Raw genomic sequence first — 19,529 nt, forward strand, 5'->3', positions numbered from 1 at the left:
CCTCGCAATTCACCACAAAGCTAAAAATAACCCCCATGCCAGCGAACATTACACATTCTATCAGGAGGCCTGCCTTAGTACGCAGCCATGTTTTTTTCAGATTCTTGCAGTAAATACATAAATGTACCGTATATTGGAAGGTGCCACATACATGCCAAGAGTTTGTCAATCTAGTCGATGACAATGAAGATGTCTATATGGAGACTAAGGGAAACCTACTGTACTTGGTTTATCAGTTGGAAAATGTAATGGCCTTGCTTATCCCGTGGTTGTCACGCAAAAGTCTCCGAACGAGAAGAATGGTCCCAGTGTATAAAAACCTAGTGCGGAAAGGCTGGAGCATGTGATCATAGCAACCAATAAGACCACTTACTTTACAACTTACCATACAAAAAAAAGAAAGCTGTAACCTGATTGGTCGCTCTGGGTAACTTCCCTTCACATCCACCTTTATTTGATATTAGGCCCTATGTAAGGCGGTTAACCAAAGACCAAAAGATAGGTACGTAAATTAAAACTTAGAGGGGCATAATACCAATGAACGAAAAAGTCACACTCCAATAAAAATTAAAGTGATATTCTGAATTTAAGGCATCTCCATAGGAAAAGAGCCCCCCATTATACACAACAGGGCCAAGGAAAGATCGGCCACCCGCCGCTCCATTTAATGTCTATGAGAATTACGGAAAGCCAATGGGTGCTGCATCATAACTATGGGATTGTAAGGAGCCATAATACCATTTTGTAGCGCTGATTCATTTTAACTATTGAGCTGCAGTCTAGGTGTAGCCCTGGCCTAAGAGCGCTTCAGTCGGACAGTGGTCCTCTGCGTTGATTGGCAGAGGACTCGATATGTGCATTTCCTGATTGGCCACTTGTGTATTTATGCCGTTGCATATATAGCACCAACATATTCCGCAGCGCTGTACAGAGACTGTCCTCATCAAAACTGTCTCCTAGGATAGGAATGTGGAGGAGGTAAATACATTACACTGTGGCATCTAAAAAAGCGGGCCATGTGGCATATTTGTCAAACCCAGCAGTTTAAAGGTATGCATAAGCAGTAGGAAACATAGCCATTGTCTGTCTAGGCATGTACAGGCTTGCAGCTCCACAACGCCCGGCTTTACATAGCATTGTATTATCATGTCGTACAGGTCTTCTCACTGTTTTACATTAGTACGACCACCTCCATACAGATTATCATTTCGCCTACCTCACTAAGCAGAGAAACTCTTCGCTTCCGACAGAGAAGCCGCGACTTTCGTATCCAGCCAATCAGAATTCACAATGAAATCACGTCACGGCACATAGTAACAAAGGTGTCCGCTCATGACTATTGATAGTTAGAGTTTATCGTTTGCTAGTCAATGACTATGGGACTACGAGAAAATGGCCGCCGTGCATAGCTAAGAGAGACAACAAATACAAAGTAAAACAAGGGAGGGCGGAGGTGACGTCACGGGAGCGACTCTCCTGGAAGTGTGATGTGGCTGAGAGGGTGTCACCATGGTAAGCTATGTACAGCTCTTATTCTGAGTTTCTCCTTCGGTATTGCATATATACTATGCATAGGCTTATGTAGCGTGTCACATATCTGCTGCTCTTCTGCTTGTGAATACTGCACCTCCTGCACAGCGCTTATAGTGTAATGCGGTGTGTACACATAGCTGACACAACTTGTGTGGAATAGTAACTTTCAAGAAATGCATCAAAATGGCAATGTTGTGGTTTCCTCCCTATAGTGTAATGACACCACAACTCATATTAGATACAATGTATTATAGTGTGTGATTATGTAGGGTAATTACTGTCACGACCGCTGCTGTACAAGATGTCATATTACATTAGTTGACGTAATAGCAGAACGCTAGAGGAGACATGGAGCAAGTCACATGATCTCTCTTGGCCAGTAACTAATCCGAGAGGGGTGCACCGTTGGCACGTGGCGTTCACGTTTTTTACAACCGTCCAATTTCATATGTAGCTTCGTTCACATATCCGTTCGGGCTCTATTCTGGCGTTCCGTCTGAGGTTGTCATCAGAATAGAGCCCTGACTGACGTTTCCATCACCATTGATTTCAATGGTGACGGATCCGGTCCCAATGGTTTCTGTGTGTCTCAGTTGTGCGAGGGTTCTGTCGTTTTGACGGAATCAATACCATAGTCCACTACTACGCTATGACAAACCGAAACCATTGAAACCGGATCCGTCACCGTTGAAATTAATGGTGATGGAAACAGAAACCTATGGTTTCCGTTTTGTATCAGTCAGGGCCCTATTCTGACGGAAACATCTGACGTAACGTCAGAATAGAGCCCTAACGGATATGTGAACAAAGCCTGAGGCTAGGGCTGCATAGCGATTTTGGCTGCGACGCAGGTCGTGCTGCCAAAGATTTCTGTGTCACCCTTCGTACCTCGCAGTAATGTAAGTAACTGTAGCCGCGTTGCGAAACGCAAATGTCCGCAACGGTGACATGACATTTGCAAAAAATCCCAAAAGTTTGTATTTCTTGTAATGATTACAGCAACTTGCGTGTTGCAACGCAGCCACATTCACTTACATTACGGCAATCTACGCAGTGATCATTGAACGCGTGACCTGTGTCCTGGTCAAAGTCACCGTGTAGCTCTAGCCTCATAGATGCTGTAGGGGACCTGTCACGTTGAATATGTGGTCTGATCTACAGAAAGCATATTATAGAGCAGGACGAGCTGAGATGTATAGTTGTGTTGGAAAAGATTCAATATAACTTGTCATTTTATTTATTGAAGTCCCTGCTAACTCTGGGATGAAGAGTCCAGTGGGCGGTCCTACTCAGTGATTGGCCGCTATTTCTGTATTCACACTCATGCAGGGAAGGCAGCCAAGCAATGATTGAGACCGCCCACTAGACTCTATCCCACAATGATCAGGGCTGTAAATGAATAATTTACAGGTTATCCGGAATCTTTTTGCAATTAAAACGCCGTGTTCACTTTAGTCTGCGGGTCAATACGATTACGGTGATTCCAAATTTATATTGGTTTTTTTTTTTATATTTTACTTCTTTTAAAAGGAAAAAACTAACTGTGAAAAGTAAAATTTATTTTGTGTATTGCCAAATTCTGAGCCATAGTTTTTATTTATTTTTATTTTTTTTGTGGGACGAGCTTAATCGTACCATTTTGGGGTCCATGCAAGTTTATGATCACTTTTTAGATTGTAATAGTTCAGACTTCTGCGGATGCTGCAATAATTTTTTTATTTTTTTTTTATTTTTTACAGTGCTTTAGGGGGAAAGTTTTTTTTTTGCGCTTTTGTTTTTTTTTTTTTTAGTACATAAAAAAACGTTATTTAATAGTTTTTTACGTTTTTTACTAGTCCTCCCCCAAGGGGACTTGAACCAGTGATCGTTGGATCGGTAGCACTGCAAACTGCAATACTAATTTATTGCAGTATATTGTGTTTCTGACAGGCATCGCTAGGGGGGGGGGAGATATGGACTGTCAGGGCCGCCCCACTCTTTCCAACACTTTTTAGATTACCATGAGATGTAAGGGGTTAAACAAGCGGAATCGCGATCCTGCTCATTATATATGAAGTGTTGAACCCAATTCAAAAGTTGTTCAAAATAAAAGATTGATTTCTTTTTAAAAAAATTGTAAAGTAGAGTGGACATGCAGTTTCATTAAGGGCGGCATATTGGGGTGACCCACATTAATCTTTGTTTTCTTATTTTTGGTGCTTCGCAACCAGCTAAGAGTTTTCAATTCAGTTATGGTCTTAAAGGGGTTGTCCGAGATAATTTTTTTTCAGTAAATTTAAACCCACAATGCACATATTTACAGTTGAATAATATACTTACCCGTGCAATCTTGCTTCTGTTCTCCGCTCTGGCTGTTCTTTTCTTCGGATCACATGACTTCTGACGTCACTTTTTCAGGCTCCTCCACTGTCGTGTCGTATCCTGATCACATGGTCTCGCCCCAGAGAGACCTCGGATGGGATACGACACGTCACTGGTGATGTGTCGTTTCGGCGTGTTCTGGTTGATTACTGCCCGCCCAGCCTATGTAGCTTTTCACTTTCACATCTGATCGCTGCTGACAGGCGCCCCGTATGTCGGACACCTGCAGCAGCTTTAGGAAGAGCCAGGAAATTACACAGCGGCGTTCTGACTGGGGTCTGTGACGGCCAGGGAGTGGACCAGTCCAGTCACCTTACCTGTCACCTGACCTCATGTCAGTGACATGAGGTCAGATGACTTAGGTCAGGGGACAGGTCAACTCCCGTGCTGCAGCTTTCCAGCATCTGCCTGTGCTCTGCTGTGCCGAGAAGCAGAGAGGAAGCTCCGCCCACAGCCTGTCCTGACCTGTGATGCTGTCAGCAAGGAGACATGGTGAGTGTCTGTGTGTTTATGTGTGTGTAGTGCTTATGTGTGTGCTTCTGTCTTTGTATGTGTGTGTGTGTGTGTGTGTGTCTCTCTCTGTCTGTCTGTATCTCCATGTGTTTGTCTCTTACATTATCTGTTCTCAGAGAGTTATCACTGTGTTATCTGTCGTGTTACATAGGACTGCAGGTAACATCTACATTACAGGGGATCATGGGTATGGTGGGTTACAAGACAGGAAACCGACAGTAAGGGATGTAAACAAACAGAAAGAGCAGCAGTGACGATGGAAATCAAACAGAAACTGGTTAGAAGTTTAATAGGGGGTATTAGGGAAGGCAAACCAAGGCTGGGGGACACTTTTTATTGTACATGATGTGATCGGCGCTGTAATGTAGATTACAGCAGTGTTTTTTATTTAGAAAAACGATCATTTTTGACAGAGTTATGACCTATATTAGCTTTATGCTAATGAGTTTCTCAATGGACAACTGGGCGTGTTTTACTTTTTGACCAAGTGGCCGTTGTACAGAGGAGGGTATGACGCTGACCAATCAGTGACCAATCAGCATCATACACTTCTCCCCATTCATGTACTCAGCACATAGCGATATAGCTATATCACTATGTGCAGCCTCATACACACACACTAACATTACTGAAGTGTCCTGACAATGAATATACATTACCTCCAGCCAGGACGTGATGTGTATTCAGAATCCTGACCACTTCTGTAGCGTCTCTGTGATTTACAGCACAGCACAGCGAGATCTCGCTGTAAATGACAGCTTACAGCGTAATCTCGCGAGACTACGCCTGCTATGCTGTAAATCACAGAGACGCTACAGAAGTGGTCAGGATTCTGAATACACGTCCTGGCTGGAGGTAATGTATATTCATTATCAGGACACTTCAGTAATGTTAGTGTGTGTTTATGAGGCTGCACATAGCGATATAGCAGTATCACTATGTGCTGTGTAAATGAATGGAGAGAAGTGTATGACGCTGATTGGTCACTGATTGGTCAGCGTCATGCACTCCTCTGTACCACGCCCACTTGGTCAAAAAGTAAAACACGCCCAGTTGTCCATTGAGAAACTCATTAGCATAAAGCTAATATAGGTCATAACTCCGTCAAAAATTATATTTTTCTAAATAAAAAAACACTGCTGTAATCTACATTATAGCGCCGATCACATAATGTACAAGATAGGCCACTTATAATGTGGTGACAGAGACTCGTTAAGACACTTTCAAGTTGCAATGGTTGTCCGGACTTATTCAGACGAACGTATAATACGTCCGTGCAATGCGTTGGATTTTCACGCGCCTCGCACGGACCTATGTTAGTCTATTGGGCCATTCAGACTGTCCGTGATTTTTCGCGCATCACGCACCCACTGAAGTCAATGGGTGCGTGAAAACCACGCACGGCACACGGGCGCACTTCCGTGTGCCGCGCGTGATGTGCTCTACAGTAGTGAAAACTATGAATGAAAACAGAAAAGCACCACGTGCTTTTCTATTTACAAACATAAAAACGGAGTGTCATAATGGTGGCGGCTGCGCGAAAATCACGCAGCCACGCATCATACGCGGCCGACACACAGAGCTTTTAAGGACCTTTTGCGCGCACAAGACGCACACGCTCGTGTGAATCCGGCCTAATGTTGTAACTTGTGGGACCGCTGTAGAGTACAGATAAAAGCTGTAGAAACAATAGGATTCTGAAAGAGTGAGCAGGGCGAGCCTTATCAGGACCTTTAGGCCCAGTTCACATAGTCTTTTGGTGCTGATTTTGACGCTGAAACCGTTTCGGAATCCGTGCCAAAGAGCGGCTGAAGCCTCCTCCCATTGATTTCAATGGGAGGCGGAGGTGTTTAGTTTTTTTTTCTTTCTCAAGCAGCTTTCAGCTGCTCGTGGGGAAAAAAAGCAGCATGTCCTTTCCTCTATTTCCATCTCTGACCTCCCATTAAAATCAATGAGGGGCAGAAAAAGCTTTTTTTCGCTGCGTTTTTTGCTGGCGGCGCTCAATGGCTGCCGAGGAAAAACGGCTGAAGGAATTTTGAGGCACATTTTTTCTGCCTGTGAAATACTCTGTGTGAACAGGGCCTTACTTTTATTTATTTTTCACCAAAACCCCATCACATTACAATCAGGTACCAGATTTGGTCATGGTAAAGTTATTCTATAATTTTGCTGTTGCTGAAGACTACTAAAGCATCTCTGGCATGAGGGAGAAGATCTTCTAACAAATGGGCAATGACTTAATGGTAGGTTTTATTACTTGCATGCTTGTTCACCTTTTATTAGTTTTTGAGATCTCACGAAAGCAGGAAGCAGAGGAAGGATGAGGGGGCAGAAATTGAAATATTTGCCAGATGTCAATCTAAGAGCTGTTCGCTAACCTTGGGTCAGTAGTTGTGGGCCCTCCATCGCTAAAAGCTGGTGCTGATGGATGGATTTTCTTTTGTTAGTGTTTAAATATAGGTGGTTGGACATAGTTTGGTAAACAACTTTCTTTATTTTCAATGTCAGCAATACTTTTTTAAGCATCTCTGTATGCTACTCCATAACTATTAAAGCCAAGTGCCTCTCAGAAATATTTAGTTGTAACTGTAGTTAAAGGGTTAGTACACTTAAAGTAATGGCCTATGGCTAGGATAGGCCATCACTCTGCAATTGGTGGGGGTCTGGCTGCGGGGACTCCCACTGATCCTGAGAATGAAGGGGCTGCAGCCGCTTTCAAGTTTTTCCCTGAAGAGCAACGCTCCCGGCCCCATTCACTTGTCGCATCATTTTTATTTTATGGGATTCCGAGTCAATAGAGGGGTGGTCCCCTCCCATTTAGGACCCTCATCTATTTGCCAGAGTTAAGAGCGTCTACAAAGAGTTTCCCTCACTATGGAAGACCTAACATGTCCATGCATTTCAAGGACAACCCTTTGTTTTCAAAAGGGACTATGTAATTCTTAATGTCTCCTGTGGTGGCACTGCAGGAGACTTGAGCGCTCGCTGCTGGGTTCCACTATAGTTTATAGTTAATTGCTGTGGGTCCCACTAGTGGGTCAAACAGTGATCATCTTATTTTCTGCGGTCCCTTCTAATTGGGGAGCTGGTGATAATCATTTCTTTTCTGGGGTGCAGGAAAGTGTGATATTGGTTTCAACACTACAGTTTTGAATGAAGTAACACGAAGTTCAGACAATGCAGTTTCACAGCTTGTAAAATTTGGTATGATAACACATCAGGTGTTAGTTGTGTATGAAATTTGCAAAAAACAAATTTACAGTTTCTTGAAACTGCACTTTTTACAGAGTTCTGTTTGTTTTTTTTCAGCTTTTTTTTCCCCTCATTGATGTCATTTGAAAAACCACCTCATTGAAACCTTCATGTAATAAAACATGATCGCAGTTCTTACTTGCAGTTTTCCACAGAAGCCGTTCTTGGAACTTTTCCTAGAATTGTTACTTTAACTTATAATCAAAACCACACAAAATTTTCCATCATAGACATTTATGGCAAATCTACAGCATATAGCATAAATGTCTGATAGGTGCAGGTCCCAACTCTGAACCCGCACCTTTCTCAAACTGTTTCCGTAACTTCCGTGGAACAGAATAGAGAGCCGTGCACATGTGCAGCCACCTCTGCGTTCCCCATCTGGATGCAGTGCTCAGAGGTGGGACCCACACCTATCAAACATATCCTGTGAATATGCCATAAATGTCTGATAGGAATACCCCTTTAGCTAACGCAGTTTTGTACTTCACGCAAAGTGTGAATCCAATCTTCAGCATCAGACTTCCTAAGCGTTGTCGACCTTCATACAGGAAAAAAGAGCTGCTTAATGGGTTTGTGCAGATTTCAGATAAATATCACAAAAACACCGTGGCTGTATAGGGAATATTAATATACTAAAGGAAAAAAAAGCAATATACCTGCCTTCAAAATTCTGATCTTGCAGTGTCTACTCCCTCCACCTCATCTTGTTTCCAAGATGGGGCAAAGGGCTCGATGCGTAGTACCTGTATTCCTGAGCAGGTGGCTGTACTATAGTAACTAAAATGGTTATGGTACATTAACCCCTTCCCTTTTTGGCCACTTTTGACCTTCCTGACAGAGCCTCATTTTTCAAATCTGACATGTTTCACTTTTATGCGGTAATAACTTCGGAATGCTTTTACCTATCCAAGCGATTCTGAGATTGTTTTCTTGTGACACATTGGACTTTATGTTACTGCCAAAAATTTGCTCGATATGTTCAGTATTTAATTGTGAAAAAACACAAATTTAGCGAAAAATTAGCATTTTTCTCAACTTAAATGTATCTGCTTGTAAGACAGGCAGTTATAACACACAAAATTATTCCTAATTAACATCCCCCATATGTCTACTTTAGATTGACATCATTTTTTGAACATCCTTTTATTTTTCTAGGACGTTACAAGGCTTTGAACTTTAGCAGCAATTTCTCCCATTTTCAAGAAAATGTCAAAAGACTATTTTTTTTCAGGGACCAGTTCATTTGTGAAGTGTCTTTGAGGGCCTTATATATTAGAAACCCCCAAAAAGTCACCCCATTTTAAAAACTTCACCCCTCAAAGTATTCAAAATCGCATTTAGAAAATGTCTTAACCCTTTAGACATTTCACAGGAATTAAAGCAAAGTAGAGGTGAAATTTACAAATTTCATATTTTTTTGCAGAAATAAATTTTTAATACAATTTTTTTTATAACACACAAGCTTTTACCAGAGAAATGCAACTCCATATTTATTGCCCAGGCATGTGGCCGTAGCATGCTACTGGAATGAAGCACCGGCCTCAGAAGCAAAGGAGCACCTAGAGGATTTTGGGGCCTTATTTTTATTACAATATATTTTAGGCACCATGTCAGGTTTGAAGGGCTCTTGCGGTGCCAAAACAGTGAAAATCCCCCAAAAGTGACCCCATTTGGGAAACTACACACCTCAAGGAAATTATTTAGGGGTATAGTGAGCATTTTGACCGCACAGGTTTTTACAGAAATTATTGGAAGTAGGCCATGAAAATTAAAATAAACGGACACACGGCAGGGCTTAGAAGGGATGGAGCGCCATTTGGCTTTTGGAGTTCACATTTAGCAGGAATGGTTTGCGGAGGCCATGTCGCATTTACAAAGCCCCTGAGGGGACAAAACAGTGGAAACCCCCCTACAAGTGACCCCATTTTGGAGACTACACCCATTGAGGAAATTATCTAGGGGTATAATGAGCGTTTTGACCCCACAGTTTCTTTGCAGAAATTATTGGAAGTAGGCCCTGAAAATAAAAATCTACATTTTTTCAAACACACGGCAGGGCTTAGAAGGGAAAAAGCACTATTAGGGTATGTTCACACGGCCTATTTACGGACGTAAATCGGGCGTTTTTGCCCCGAATTACGCCCGAAAATAGCGCCTCAATAGCGCTGACAAACATCTGCCCATTGAAAGCAATGGGCAGACGTTTGTCTGTTCACACGAGGCGTATATTTACGCGCCGCTGTCAAATGACGGCGCGTATATAGACGCCCGCGTAGAAGAAGTGACCTGTCACTTCTTTGGCCGTAATTGGAGCCGCTATTCATTGACTCCAATGAATAGCCGCGCTAATTACGGCCGTAATTGACGCGGCGTTCAAGCGCCTGCACATGCCGGTACGGCTGAAATTACGGGGATGTTTTCAGGCTGAAACATCCCCGTAATTTCAGCCGTTACGGACCCCCGCCGTGTGAACATACCCTTAGGCTTTTGGAGATCACATTTAGCAGGAATGGTTTGCAGAGGCAATGTCGCATTTGCAAAGCCCCTGAGGGTACAAAACAATGAAAACACTCAAAAAGTTACTCCATTTAGGAAACTACACCTCTTGAGGAATTCATCTAGGGGTGTAGTAAGCATTTTGACCCCACAGATATTTCATAGAATTGGGCAGTGAAAATTAAAGCAATCCTTTTTCTTCAATAAGACGTAGCTTTAGCGCAAAATTTTTCATTTTCTCAACAAATAAAGGAAAAAAAGAACCCAACATTTGTAAAGCAATTTCTCCCGAGTACGGCAATACCCCATATGTGGTCATGAACTGCTGTTTGGGCACACGGCAGGGCTCAGAAGGGAAGGAGCGCCATTTGGAGTGCAGATGTTGCTGGATTGGTTTCTGGGCGCCTGTGGGCCCAAAACAGTGGAAACCCCCCCCCAGAAGTGACCCAATTTTGGGAACTACACCCCTCAATGCATTTACCTAGGGGTGTAGTAAGCATTTTAACCCTGCAGGTATTTTGTAGAAATTAGTGTTCACTCGATGTTGCAGAGTGAAAATGGGATTTTTTCCATAGATATGCCAATATGTGGTGCCCAGCTTGTGCCACCATAACAAGACCGCTCTCTACTTATTATGCGGTGTTTCCCGGTTTTAGAAACACCCTACATGGGGTACTAATCTTTTGCCTGGACATTCGACAGGGCTCAGGAGTGAAAGCGTACCATGTAAAATTGAGGCCTAATTTAGCGATTTACAAAGTATTGGTTCAGAATTGCAGAGGCTCAGATGTGAAATAATAAAAAGAAACCCCCTGAGAAGTGACCCCATTTGGAAACTACACCCCCTCAAGGCATTTATTAAGGGGTGTAGTGAGCATTTTCACCCCACAGGTCTTTTCCATAAATGAATGCGCTGCGGATGGTGCAAATTAAAAATGTATATTTTTCCCTAGATGTGCCATTTCAGTGACAAATATGTTATGCCATTGGAGACACACACCCCAAAAATTGTTAAAAGGGTTCTCTCGGGTATGACTATGCCATATATGTGGAAGGAAACTGCTGATTGGGCACATTGTAAGGTTCAGAGCGGAGGGAGCGCCATTTTGCTTGGTAGTAGATTTGTTTGATTATTGCTGGTGTTTCATTTTATAATGTGGGGGTACATGTAAGCTGGGCAGAGTACATCAGGGGCATAGTCAGGTGGTATAATAATGGGGTAATAAAACAATAAAATGATCCATAGATGTGTGTGTTAAGCTGTTTCTCAATCCTTTCTGCACAGGCCGGTGTCGCACTGATATATGGCGTCCTTTCTTTTGGTCCACACTCCGCACCTTTGCAGTTTGGGGAATTTTGCCGGGAAAGTGTTGTCCTGGTATAATACGGGCACCGTCGCTTCCAGCGGATATGTTTGGGCCCTCCCCTTCCTGGTTCCCTAATTTTAGGTCCTTGATAAATCGCCTCTTTAAACAGAAGAAATGTTCCCCTCGGGCTGCACAACTGCATATTTTTTATTTCCTGACTTATTGGAGCCTTAACTAATTTTATTTTTTCATAGATGTAGTGGTATGAGGGGTTTTTTTTGCGGGACGAGCTGTAGTTATTATTGGTACCATTTTGGGGTACAAGCAACTTTTTGATCACCGTTTATCCTATTTTTTGGGATTCCAGGTAAACAAAAAACAGCAATTCTGGCACAGTTTCTTTAGGTTTTTTTTTATACAGCGTTCACCAAGCGTTATAAATTACATGTTAACTTTATTCTGCGTGTCAGTATGATTCCGGCGATACCTAATTTATAGCACTTTTTTATGTTTTACAACTTTTTGCACAATAAAATTAGTTTTGTAAAAAGAATGTATTTTTTCTGTCGCCATGATTTGAGAACCATAACTTTTGTCGACGGAGGTGTATGAGGGCTTGTTTTTGCGGGACGAGCTTTAGTTTTTATAGGTACCATTTTCGGATACGTGCGACTTTTTGATTATTTTTTATTCCAATATTTGTAGGTCAAGTGACAAAAAAACAGAAACTCTGGTAAAGTTTTTTTTATGCTGTTCACCGCGTGCAATAAATAATATAATGTTTTGATACCTCAGGTCGTTACGGTCGCGGCGATACCAAATACGTATGGTTTGTTATTATTTTTCAATAATAAAGGACTTGATAAGAGAAAAAGGGGGATTGTGTTTTATTTTATTACTTGAAACTTTTATTGTTTTCAAACTTTTTATTTTTTTCACTTTTTTTTTTTTACACTTTTTCGCAAGTCCCACTAGAGGACTTGACGGTCCAACTGTCAGATTTATTTTTTTCTAATACATTGCACTACCTACGTAGTGCAATGTATTAGATCTGTCAGTTATTCAATGACAGCAAGCCGATTAGGCTTCGCCTCCCGGCAGGGCCTGATCGGCTTCCGTAATGGCAGAGCAGGAGGCCATTGTGTCTCCTGTTGCCATAGCAGCAGTCGCCAGTCCTGATTGCCTGTCAGGGCTGGCGATCTGCTTGCAATTGCTAAGATGCAGCAATCGCTTTCGATTGCCACATCGAAGGGGTTAATGGCAGGGATCAGAGCTAGCTCCGGTTCCTGCCGTTGCAGGTGGATGTCAGCTGTAACATACAGCTGACTTCCACCGCTGATGACACCGGATCAGCTCCGGAGCTGGCGCCATCTTGCCGGCGGCTACGGAAGCCGATCAGACTGCGCCGCCGGGCGGATCTTGACCGGTTTCCGTGCTAGGCAGATCGGGAGGTCAGTATTAGGCCTCCGGTTGCCATTGCAGCCACCGGAACCCCGGCAATTTCATTGCTGAGGTTTCGATGAGCTGCAAACAGCTTAAATGTAACGATCACGTTTGAGCGCTGTATTGAAGGGGTTAATGGCGGGGATCTAAGCTAATTTCAGTCCCCGTCCCCATCTGGGGATGATGGCACCGGCTCAGCTTCTGAGCCGGTGCCAAACATTTGGCGTAAGTATACGACATTTTGCAGGAAGCACTGGCTTTCCATGTCGTATAATTACGACAAATGTCGGTAAGGGGTTAAAGGTTACGTACACCTTTGAATTCGTGTTTGTTTGTTTTTTTTAAAAAGTCTAGCAGTGTGTTTGGTGCAGCTTTAAAATTATTTTAACTTTTTCAGATACATCTGCTTTGTATTCTGTTATGAACTTAGATGTGATCGGTAACAGCTTGATCCTGCGTGTCAGATGTGCAGGACCCGCTGACACTGAACCGGTCAGTCCCGTGGACCTGACGAATACAGGATTTAGCGCAAGATACAGAATACAAAGCCGCTGTCTATCAAAAAGTTAATATCCTTTTTTAATAAAAAAGTATTTAGAAATTTGCATCAAACACACTGATAGACGTTTTTATTTAAAAAAAGGTGTGCATAGCTTTTAAGTCAGACTTTGTAATATATCTTTTTAAAGAAAAACAGACGCTGCAGCAGCTTTCTAGTAAGGCTGGGTTCACACGAGCATGTTCGGTCCGTAATGGACGGAACGTGTTTCGGCCGCAAGTTCCGGACCGAACACAGTGCAGGGAGCCGGGCTCCTAGCATCATAGTTATGTACGACGCTAGGAGCCCTGCCTCGCTGCTGGACAACTGTCTCGTACTGTAATCATGGGACAGTATGGGACAGCAGTTCCACGGAGAGGCAGGGACTCCTAGCGTCATACATAACTTTGATGCTAGGAGCCCGGCTCCCTGCAGTGTGTTCGGTCCGGGACTTGCAGCCGAAATACATTCCATCCTTTATGGACCGAACATGCTCGTGTGAACCCAGCCTAAGTGTTATGTCTACCCCCGGGGCAGGATTCACAGCTACACTGCTCAGTACTGCTGTATGATCTTCTCTAGGCTGCTGCTCTTTTAGGGTGTGCTACAAAGAGATAGATCAGGATGTGTGGTGCTGCGTACATCACAGTAATGTAAGTAAATGTGGCCATCGTGGGAACTTGCGGGCCGCAATGCGACTACATTCACTTACATTACTGCAACACAGCAATCTTTGGATGCGTACCCTTGTATTGTCAGTAAAAAGTGAGATACTATTACAATAGGACCCGTTCACGATACTCGCTGGGCGCCATACAGTTGGATTGGATATTGTACAGTTGTGGCTCCCGATGTCTGATCGTGCGAAGAGGAGTAACATTGGAGGGACACTTTATTTAGGCAGCTGCAGCAAATCTGTAGGCACACTGGCTACTTGCTCCTGGGATATGTCCAGCCCTGACTGAATTTTATACCAGATATGATAAATATTTTAGAATGTATCTGTATTCCATCCCTGGAGACCTATAGAACTATGTCACTGTAGACACATTCCCAATGTATCTGTTTCCTCCACACTTTTTTTTTTTTTTCAGGTGGTCTTTGCTGTTCACTGATTGTTTTATGTCCATAAAATGTGAGATACTATGAATAGAATTTCTTATACAGTCTTTCACCAACTTTAGCGGTTGTGTTGAATAAATTTACAATGCGAGTGTGTACATCTATTGTGCAGTGTCTCACGGGATTTTTACGGAAACGAATGCCTTACTTTCCTTTTCTTTGTTTTACTTCATTGTAAAAATGCAAAAGGTGTTTCTGCTCATGTTTTTGTCATGTATATTTTAGCTTACGTTTTCAGGACTAATGATATGAAGACCTTTTTTTTGCTTAGACCTCGTTCGCATCTTCTTATTTCCTTCTGTTGGAGGTGTATGTCGGTAGGAGTCCTGGCTTAATCTTCTGGAAGGTAGAAAATAAATCGCTGTGCCCCGGGAAGCTCCTGGCGTTACTGTCCAGATATAGACTGCGATGTCCGTAGCTATAATGCTGAAGTCCCCGGCCAGAGCTTCGCAAGCGCTTTGGCTGGGGACTCCAGTTCTGGGGAAGCCCCTGACGTCACTGTCCGTATATGGACAGTGACGATAGGAGCTTTAGAATGCTGGAATCCCTGGCCAGTGTGTCAGTAATGCTCACTTTACGTATATGGACCCTTACGTCAGGGACTTCTCCAGTCCCGGAGTCACCAGCCAGAGCGCTTCAGATGCTCTGGCCGGGGACTCTGTAGTTGAAAGCCCCTTATGTCACTGACGTCAGGGAGTTGAAATTGGGCGTTTATAATATTCTAATTTTCGGAGACACTGAATTTTGGGTTTTCATTAACTGGCACAATCATCAACATTAAAAGAAAAAAATGCTGGAAATAGATCACTCTGTGTGTAATGAATCTATACAATATGAGTTTCACTTTTTTAAATTGAATTACTGAAATAAATTAACTTTTTGATATTCTAATTCATTGAGAAAGACGTGTGTGTGTGTGTGTGTGTGTGTGTGTGTGTGTGTGTGTGTGTGTGTGTGTGTGTGTGTGTGTGTGTGTGTGTGTGTGTGTGTGTATATGTATATATATATATATATATATATATACAGTGAAGGAAATAAGTTTTCGATCCCTTGCTGATTTTGTAAGTTTGCCCACTGTCAAAGACCTGAACAGTCTAGAATTTTTAGGCTAGGTTCATTTTACCAGTGAGAGATAGATTATATAAAAAGAAAATCACATTGTCAAAATTATATATATTTATTTGCATTGTGCACAGAGAAATAAGTATTTGATCCCTTTGGCAAACCAGACTTAATACTTGGTGGCAAAACCCTTGTTGGCAAGCACAGCAGTCAGACGTTTTTTTGTAGTTGATGATGAGGTTTGCACACATGTTAGATGGAATTTTGGCCCACTCCTCTTTGCAGATCATCTGTAAATCATTAAGATTTCGAGGCTGTCGCTTGGCAACTCGGAACTTCAGCTCCCTCCATAAGTCTTCGATGGGATTAAGGTCTGGAGACTGGCTAGGCCACTCCATGACCTTAATGTGCTTCTTTTTGAGCCACTCCTTTGTTGCCTTGGCTGTATGTTTCGGGTCATTGTCGTGCTGGAAGACCCAGCCACGAGCCATTTTTTATGTCCTGGTGGAAGGAAGGAGGTTGTCACTCAGGATTTAATGGTACATGGCTCCATCCATTCTCCCATTGATGCGGTGAAGTAGTCCTGTGCCCTTAGCAGAGAAACACCCCCAAAACATAATGTTTCTACCTCCATGCTTGACAGTGGGGACGGTGTTCTTTGGGTCATAGGCAGCTTTTCTCTTCCTCCAAACACGGCGAGTTGAGTTAATGCCAAAGAGCTAAATTTTAGTCTCATCTGACCACAGCACCTTTCCCAATCACTCTCAGAATCATCCAGATGTTCATTTACAAACTTCAGACGGGCCTGTACATGTGCCTTGTTGAGCAGGGGGACCTTGCGGGCACTGCAGGATTTTAATCCATTACGGCGTAATGTGTTACCAATGGTTTTCTTGGTGACTGTGGTCCCAGCTGCCTTGAGATCATTAACAAGTTCCCCCCGTGTAGTTTTCGGCTGAGCTCTCACCTTCCTCAGGATGAAGGATACCCCACGAGGTGAGATTTTGCATGGAGCCCCAGATCGATGTCGATTGACAGTCATTTTGTATGTCTTCCATTTTCTTACTATTGCACCAACAGTTGTCTCCTTCTCACCCAGCGTCTTACTTATGGTTTTGTAGCCCTTTCCAGCCTTGTGCAGGTCTATGATCTTGTCCCTGACATCCTTAGAAAGCTCTTTGGTCTTGCCCATGTTGTAGAGGTTAGAGTCAGACTGATTAATTGAGTCTGTGGACAGGAGTCTTTTATACAGGTGACCATGTAAGACAGCTGTCTTTAATGCAGGCACCAAGTTGATTTGGAGCGTGTAACTGGTCTGGAGGAGGCTGAACTCTTAATGGTTGGTAGGGGATCAAATAATTATTTCTCTGTGCACAATGCAAATAAATATATATAATTTTGACTGTGATTTTCTGTTTTTTTTATATATATATAATCTATCTCTCACTGGTAAAATTAACCTAGCCTAAAAATTCTAGACTGTGCATGTCTTTGACAGTGGGCAAACTTACAAAATCAGCAATGGATCAAATACTTATTTCCTTCACTGTATATGTTACACACACATTTTTTTTTTTTCTTTCTTCAACTAACCCAGAGAGACCTCTTGTCTTTGAATACCTAAGACTGTTGTTTCCCACTGACCTTGTCATGATAAGAGCTGAGATGCTTCCTGGACATAGACATTTAAATCTTAAGTGGCAGAAGAGTTTGTGAGATGAGAAAAACCGTTAGAAGGATAGTGGCTGTCAGCTAAGAGACTCTTAAAATCTTTCACAAGGAAGATAATGTGAGTATTCAGATGAATAGGGAATAAGAGGAGAGGATTATATAGGTTTGATGATCAATTATTAAATAACACAGTATTTAACCCCTTAGTGACCAGCCCATTTTAGGCCTTAATGACCAAGCTATTTTATTCGTTTTTCTATAGTCGCATTCAAAGAGCTATAACGTTTTTATTTTTTCGTCTACATAGCTGTATGAGGACTTGTTTTTTGCGGGATTAGTTGTGCTTTTTAATGGCACCATTTTTGGGTACATATAATTTTTATATTAACTTTTATTAACCTTTTTGGGGGGGATTATAAAAAAAACTGAAATTCCGCCATTGTTCTATGCGTTTTTAAATTGACGCCGTTCACTGTGCGACGTAATTAACATGTTACCTTTATTCTATGGGTCGGTACGATTACGGCGATACCACATATGTGGAGGTTTTTTTATGTTTTACGACTTTTGCACAATAAAAACACTTTTGAACTAAAATTATTTGTTTTTGCATCGTCGCTTTCCAAGAGCCGTAATTTTTTTATTTTTCCATCAATGTAGTGATTTTTTGGGCTTGTTTTCTGCGGGACAAGACGTAGTTTTGAATGGTACTGTTTTGGGGTACATGGGACTTATTGATTCATTTTTATTATCACTTTTTTGGGGGGCAATGGAAAAAAATTGCAATTTCGCCATAGTTTTTGGCGTTTTTTTTTTACGGTGTTCACTTTGCGGTTTAAATGACATATTAACTTTATTAATGGAGTCATTACGGTCGCGGCGATACCACATATGTGTACTTTTTTTTTTTTTTTTTTACACTTTTACTAAATAAAACCACTTTTTATGGAAAAAAATGGTTTTATTTATTTTTTTACTGTACTTTTTATTAATAATCTTTATTTCACTTTGATGACTGATTTTATTAGTCCCACTAGGGGACTTTACTGTGCGATGTTCCGATCGCTGCTATAATGCTTTGGTATACTTCGTATACCAGAGCATTATTGCCTGTCAGTGTAAATCTGACAGGCAATCTGTTAGGACGTGCCTCCGGCGCGTCCTAACAGGCATATGTCCAGGGCAGACCTGGGGGCTTTTATCAGTCCCCCGGCTGCCATGACACCCCATCGGAGACCCGCGATTTCATTCGCGGGCCGCCGATGGGTGAGAGAGGGAGCGCACTCCCTCTGTAAACAAAGTTAAATGCCGCGGTCGCTATTGACGGCGGCATTTAACGGGTTAAACGGCCGCGATCGAAGTAAACTTCGATCGCGGGCGTTGGAGCAGGAGCTCAGCTGTCATCAGACAGCAGAGCCCCGGCTCCTGCCTGCACGGGAGACCCGTGCAGGACTTAGACTAGGCTGACGTGAAAAGGCGTCAGCCTAGCCTAAAGCCCAGTAGTAAATGACGTTAAAAGGCGTATTAGTGGTCACTAAGGGGTTAAGTAGTAAGTATTTTATGTTTTTTATTTTAGTCCTCTTGCACACAGCTGTATTATGGATCCGTAGCATTGTGCCCAAAGAATTCTGTGGGCCCTTTCTTTAGCTCCATGTGTTCCCTATTTTACAGGGAGGTACACACCGGCTTTTATTTTTATTTTCTCCCCTCACCGATTCCGTGAGATAAACACATTGTGGCATACTCTGTCTCGTGTCATATTAGGGTTGTTTTCTTCCCTAGCAGCATTGCTTGTAGATGGGAATAGAGTTCAGCAGAGTGGCAGCATATTGACAATACATGGAGTGCATAGCAAAATAACCTCGAAAATATTTCCTTTCCATGCCTTTATATTAGGCTATTGGGTGCATCATGTTCCAGCACTTCCATATAAAACCAAAATTTGGGGACCTGTATGACATTAAAAAGAGAGATCAGCTAATAGAGTGGGAAAACTGCTGCCCCAGGAGCCAGCTCCAGCGCCTAATTCTCTTTGTATCTTTCTAAAAAAAAAAAAAAGCAACTTGCTATTGATGTCCGTTTGATGGCAAACCACTAATAAAGTCAAATCGGTTATGCAAGTGATCTATCTGGCCCCTTTATTAGTATTTTGTTCATCCCAGGGCATGACGTTTGATCCGATTTACTCCTCATCATAAAGGCAGCAGTAGTATAGTGGGAATTTTTGT

At 42.4% G+C, this 19,529-nt stretch overlaps 2 protein-coding genes across 6 annotated transcripts in view; one reads left to right on the forward strand and one right to left on the reverse strand.

Annotated features, from left to right (window-relative positions):
* XRCC4 (X-ray repair cross complementing 4) overlaps positions 1-1,448 on the reverse strand; it is a 459,278-nt gene extending 457,830 nt beyond the window's left edge. For 2 of the 4 annotated variants that reach the window (XM_075837643.1, XM_075837633.1), the window contains exon 1: positions 1,217-1,444. The gene's annotated coding sequence lies outside the window, so the exon portion shown is untranslated. Of the gene's footprint in view, positions 1-1,216 lie in introns of all 4 variants that reach the window. The other 2 variants (XR_012850567.1, XM_075837625.1) reach the window with 2 other exon arrangements.
* Positions 1-19,529, forward strand: part of TMEM167A (transmembrane protein 167A) — a 35,753-nt gene that overhangs the window by 7,024 nt on the left and 9,200 nt on the right. Inside the window, exon 1 of one of the 2 annotated variants that reach the window (XM_075837667.1) lies at positions 1,407-1,512. The exons of the other annotated variant lie outside the window; for it this stretch is intronic. Within the exon in view, the coding sequence (XP_075693782.1) occupies positions 1,510-1,512 (3 nt within the window). The 5' untranslated portion in view covers positions 1,407-1,509. Of the gene's footprint in view, positions 1-1,406; positions 1,513-19,529 lie in introns of those variants that run through there. 2 annotated transcript variants of the gene reach the window in all.

This window comes from Rhinoderma darwinii, chromosome 1 (genome assembly GCF_050947455.1).
Source record: "Rhinoderma darwinii isolate aRhiDar2 chromosome 1, aRhiDar2.hap1, whole genome shotgun sequence".
NCBI classification, from domain to species: Eukaryota; Metazoa; Chordata; class Amphibia; order Anura; family Rhinodermatidae; genus Rhinoderma; species Rhinoderma darwinii.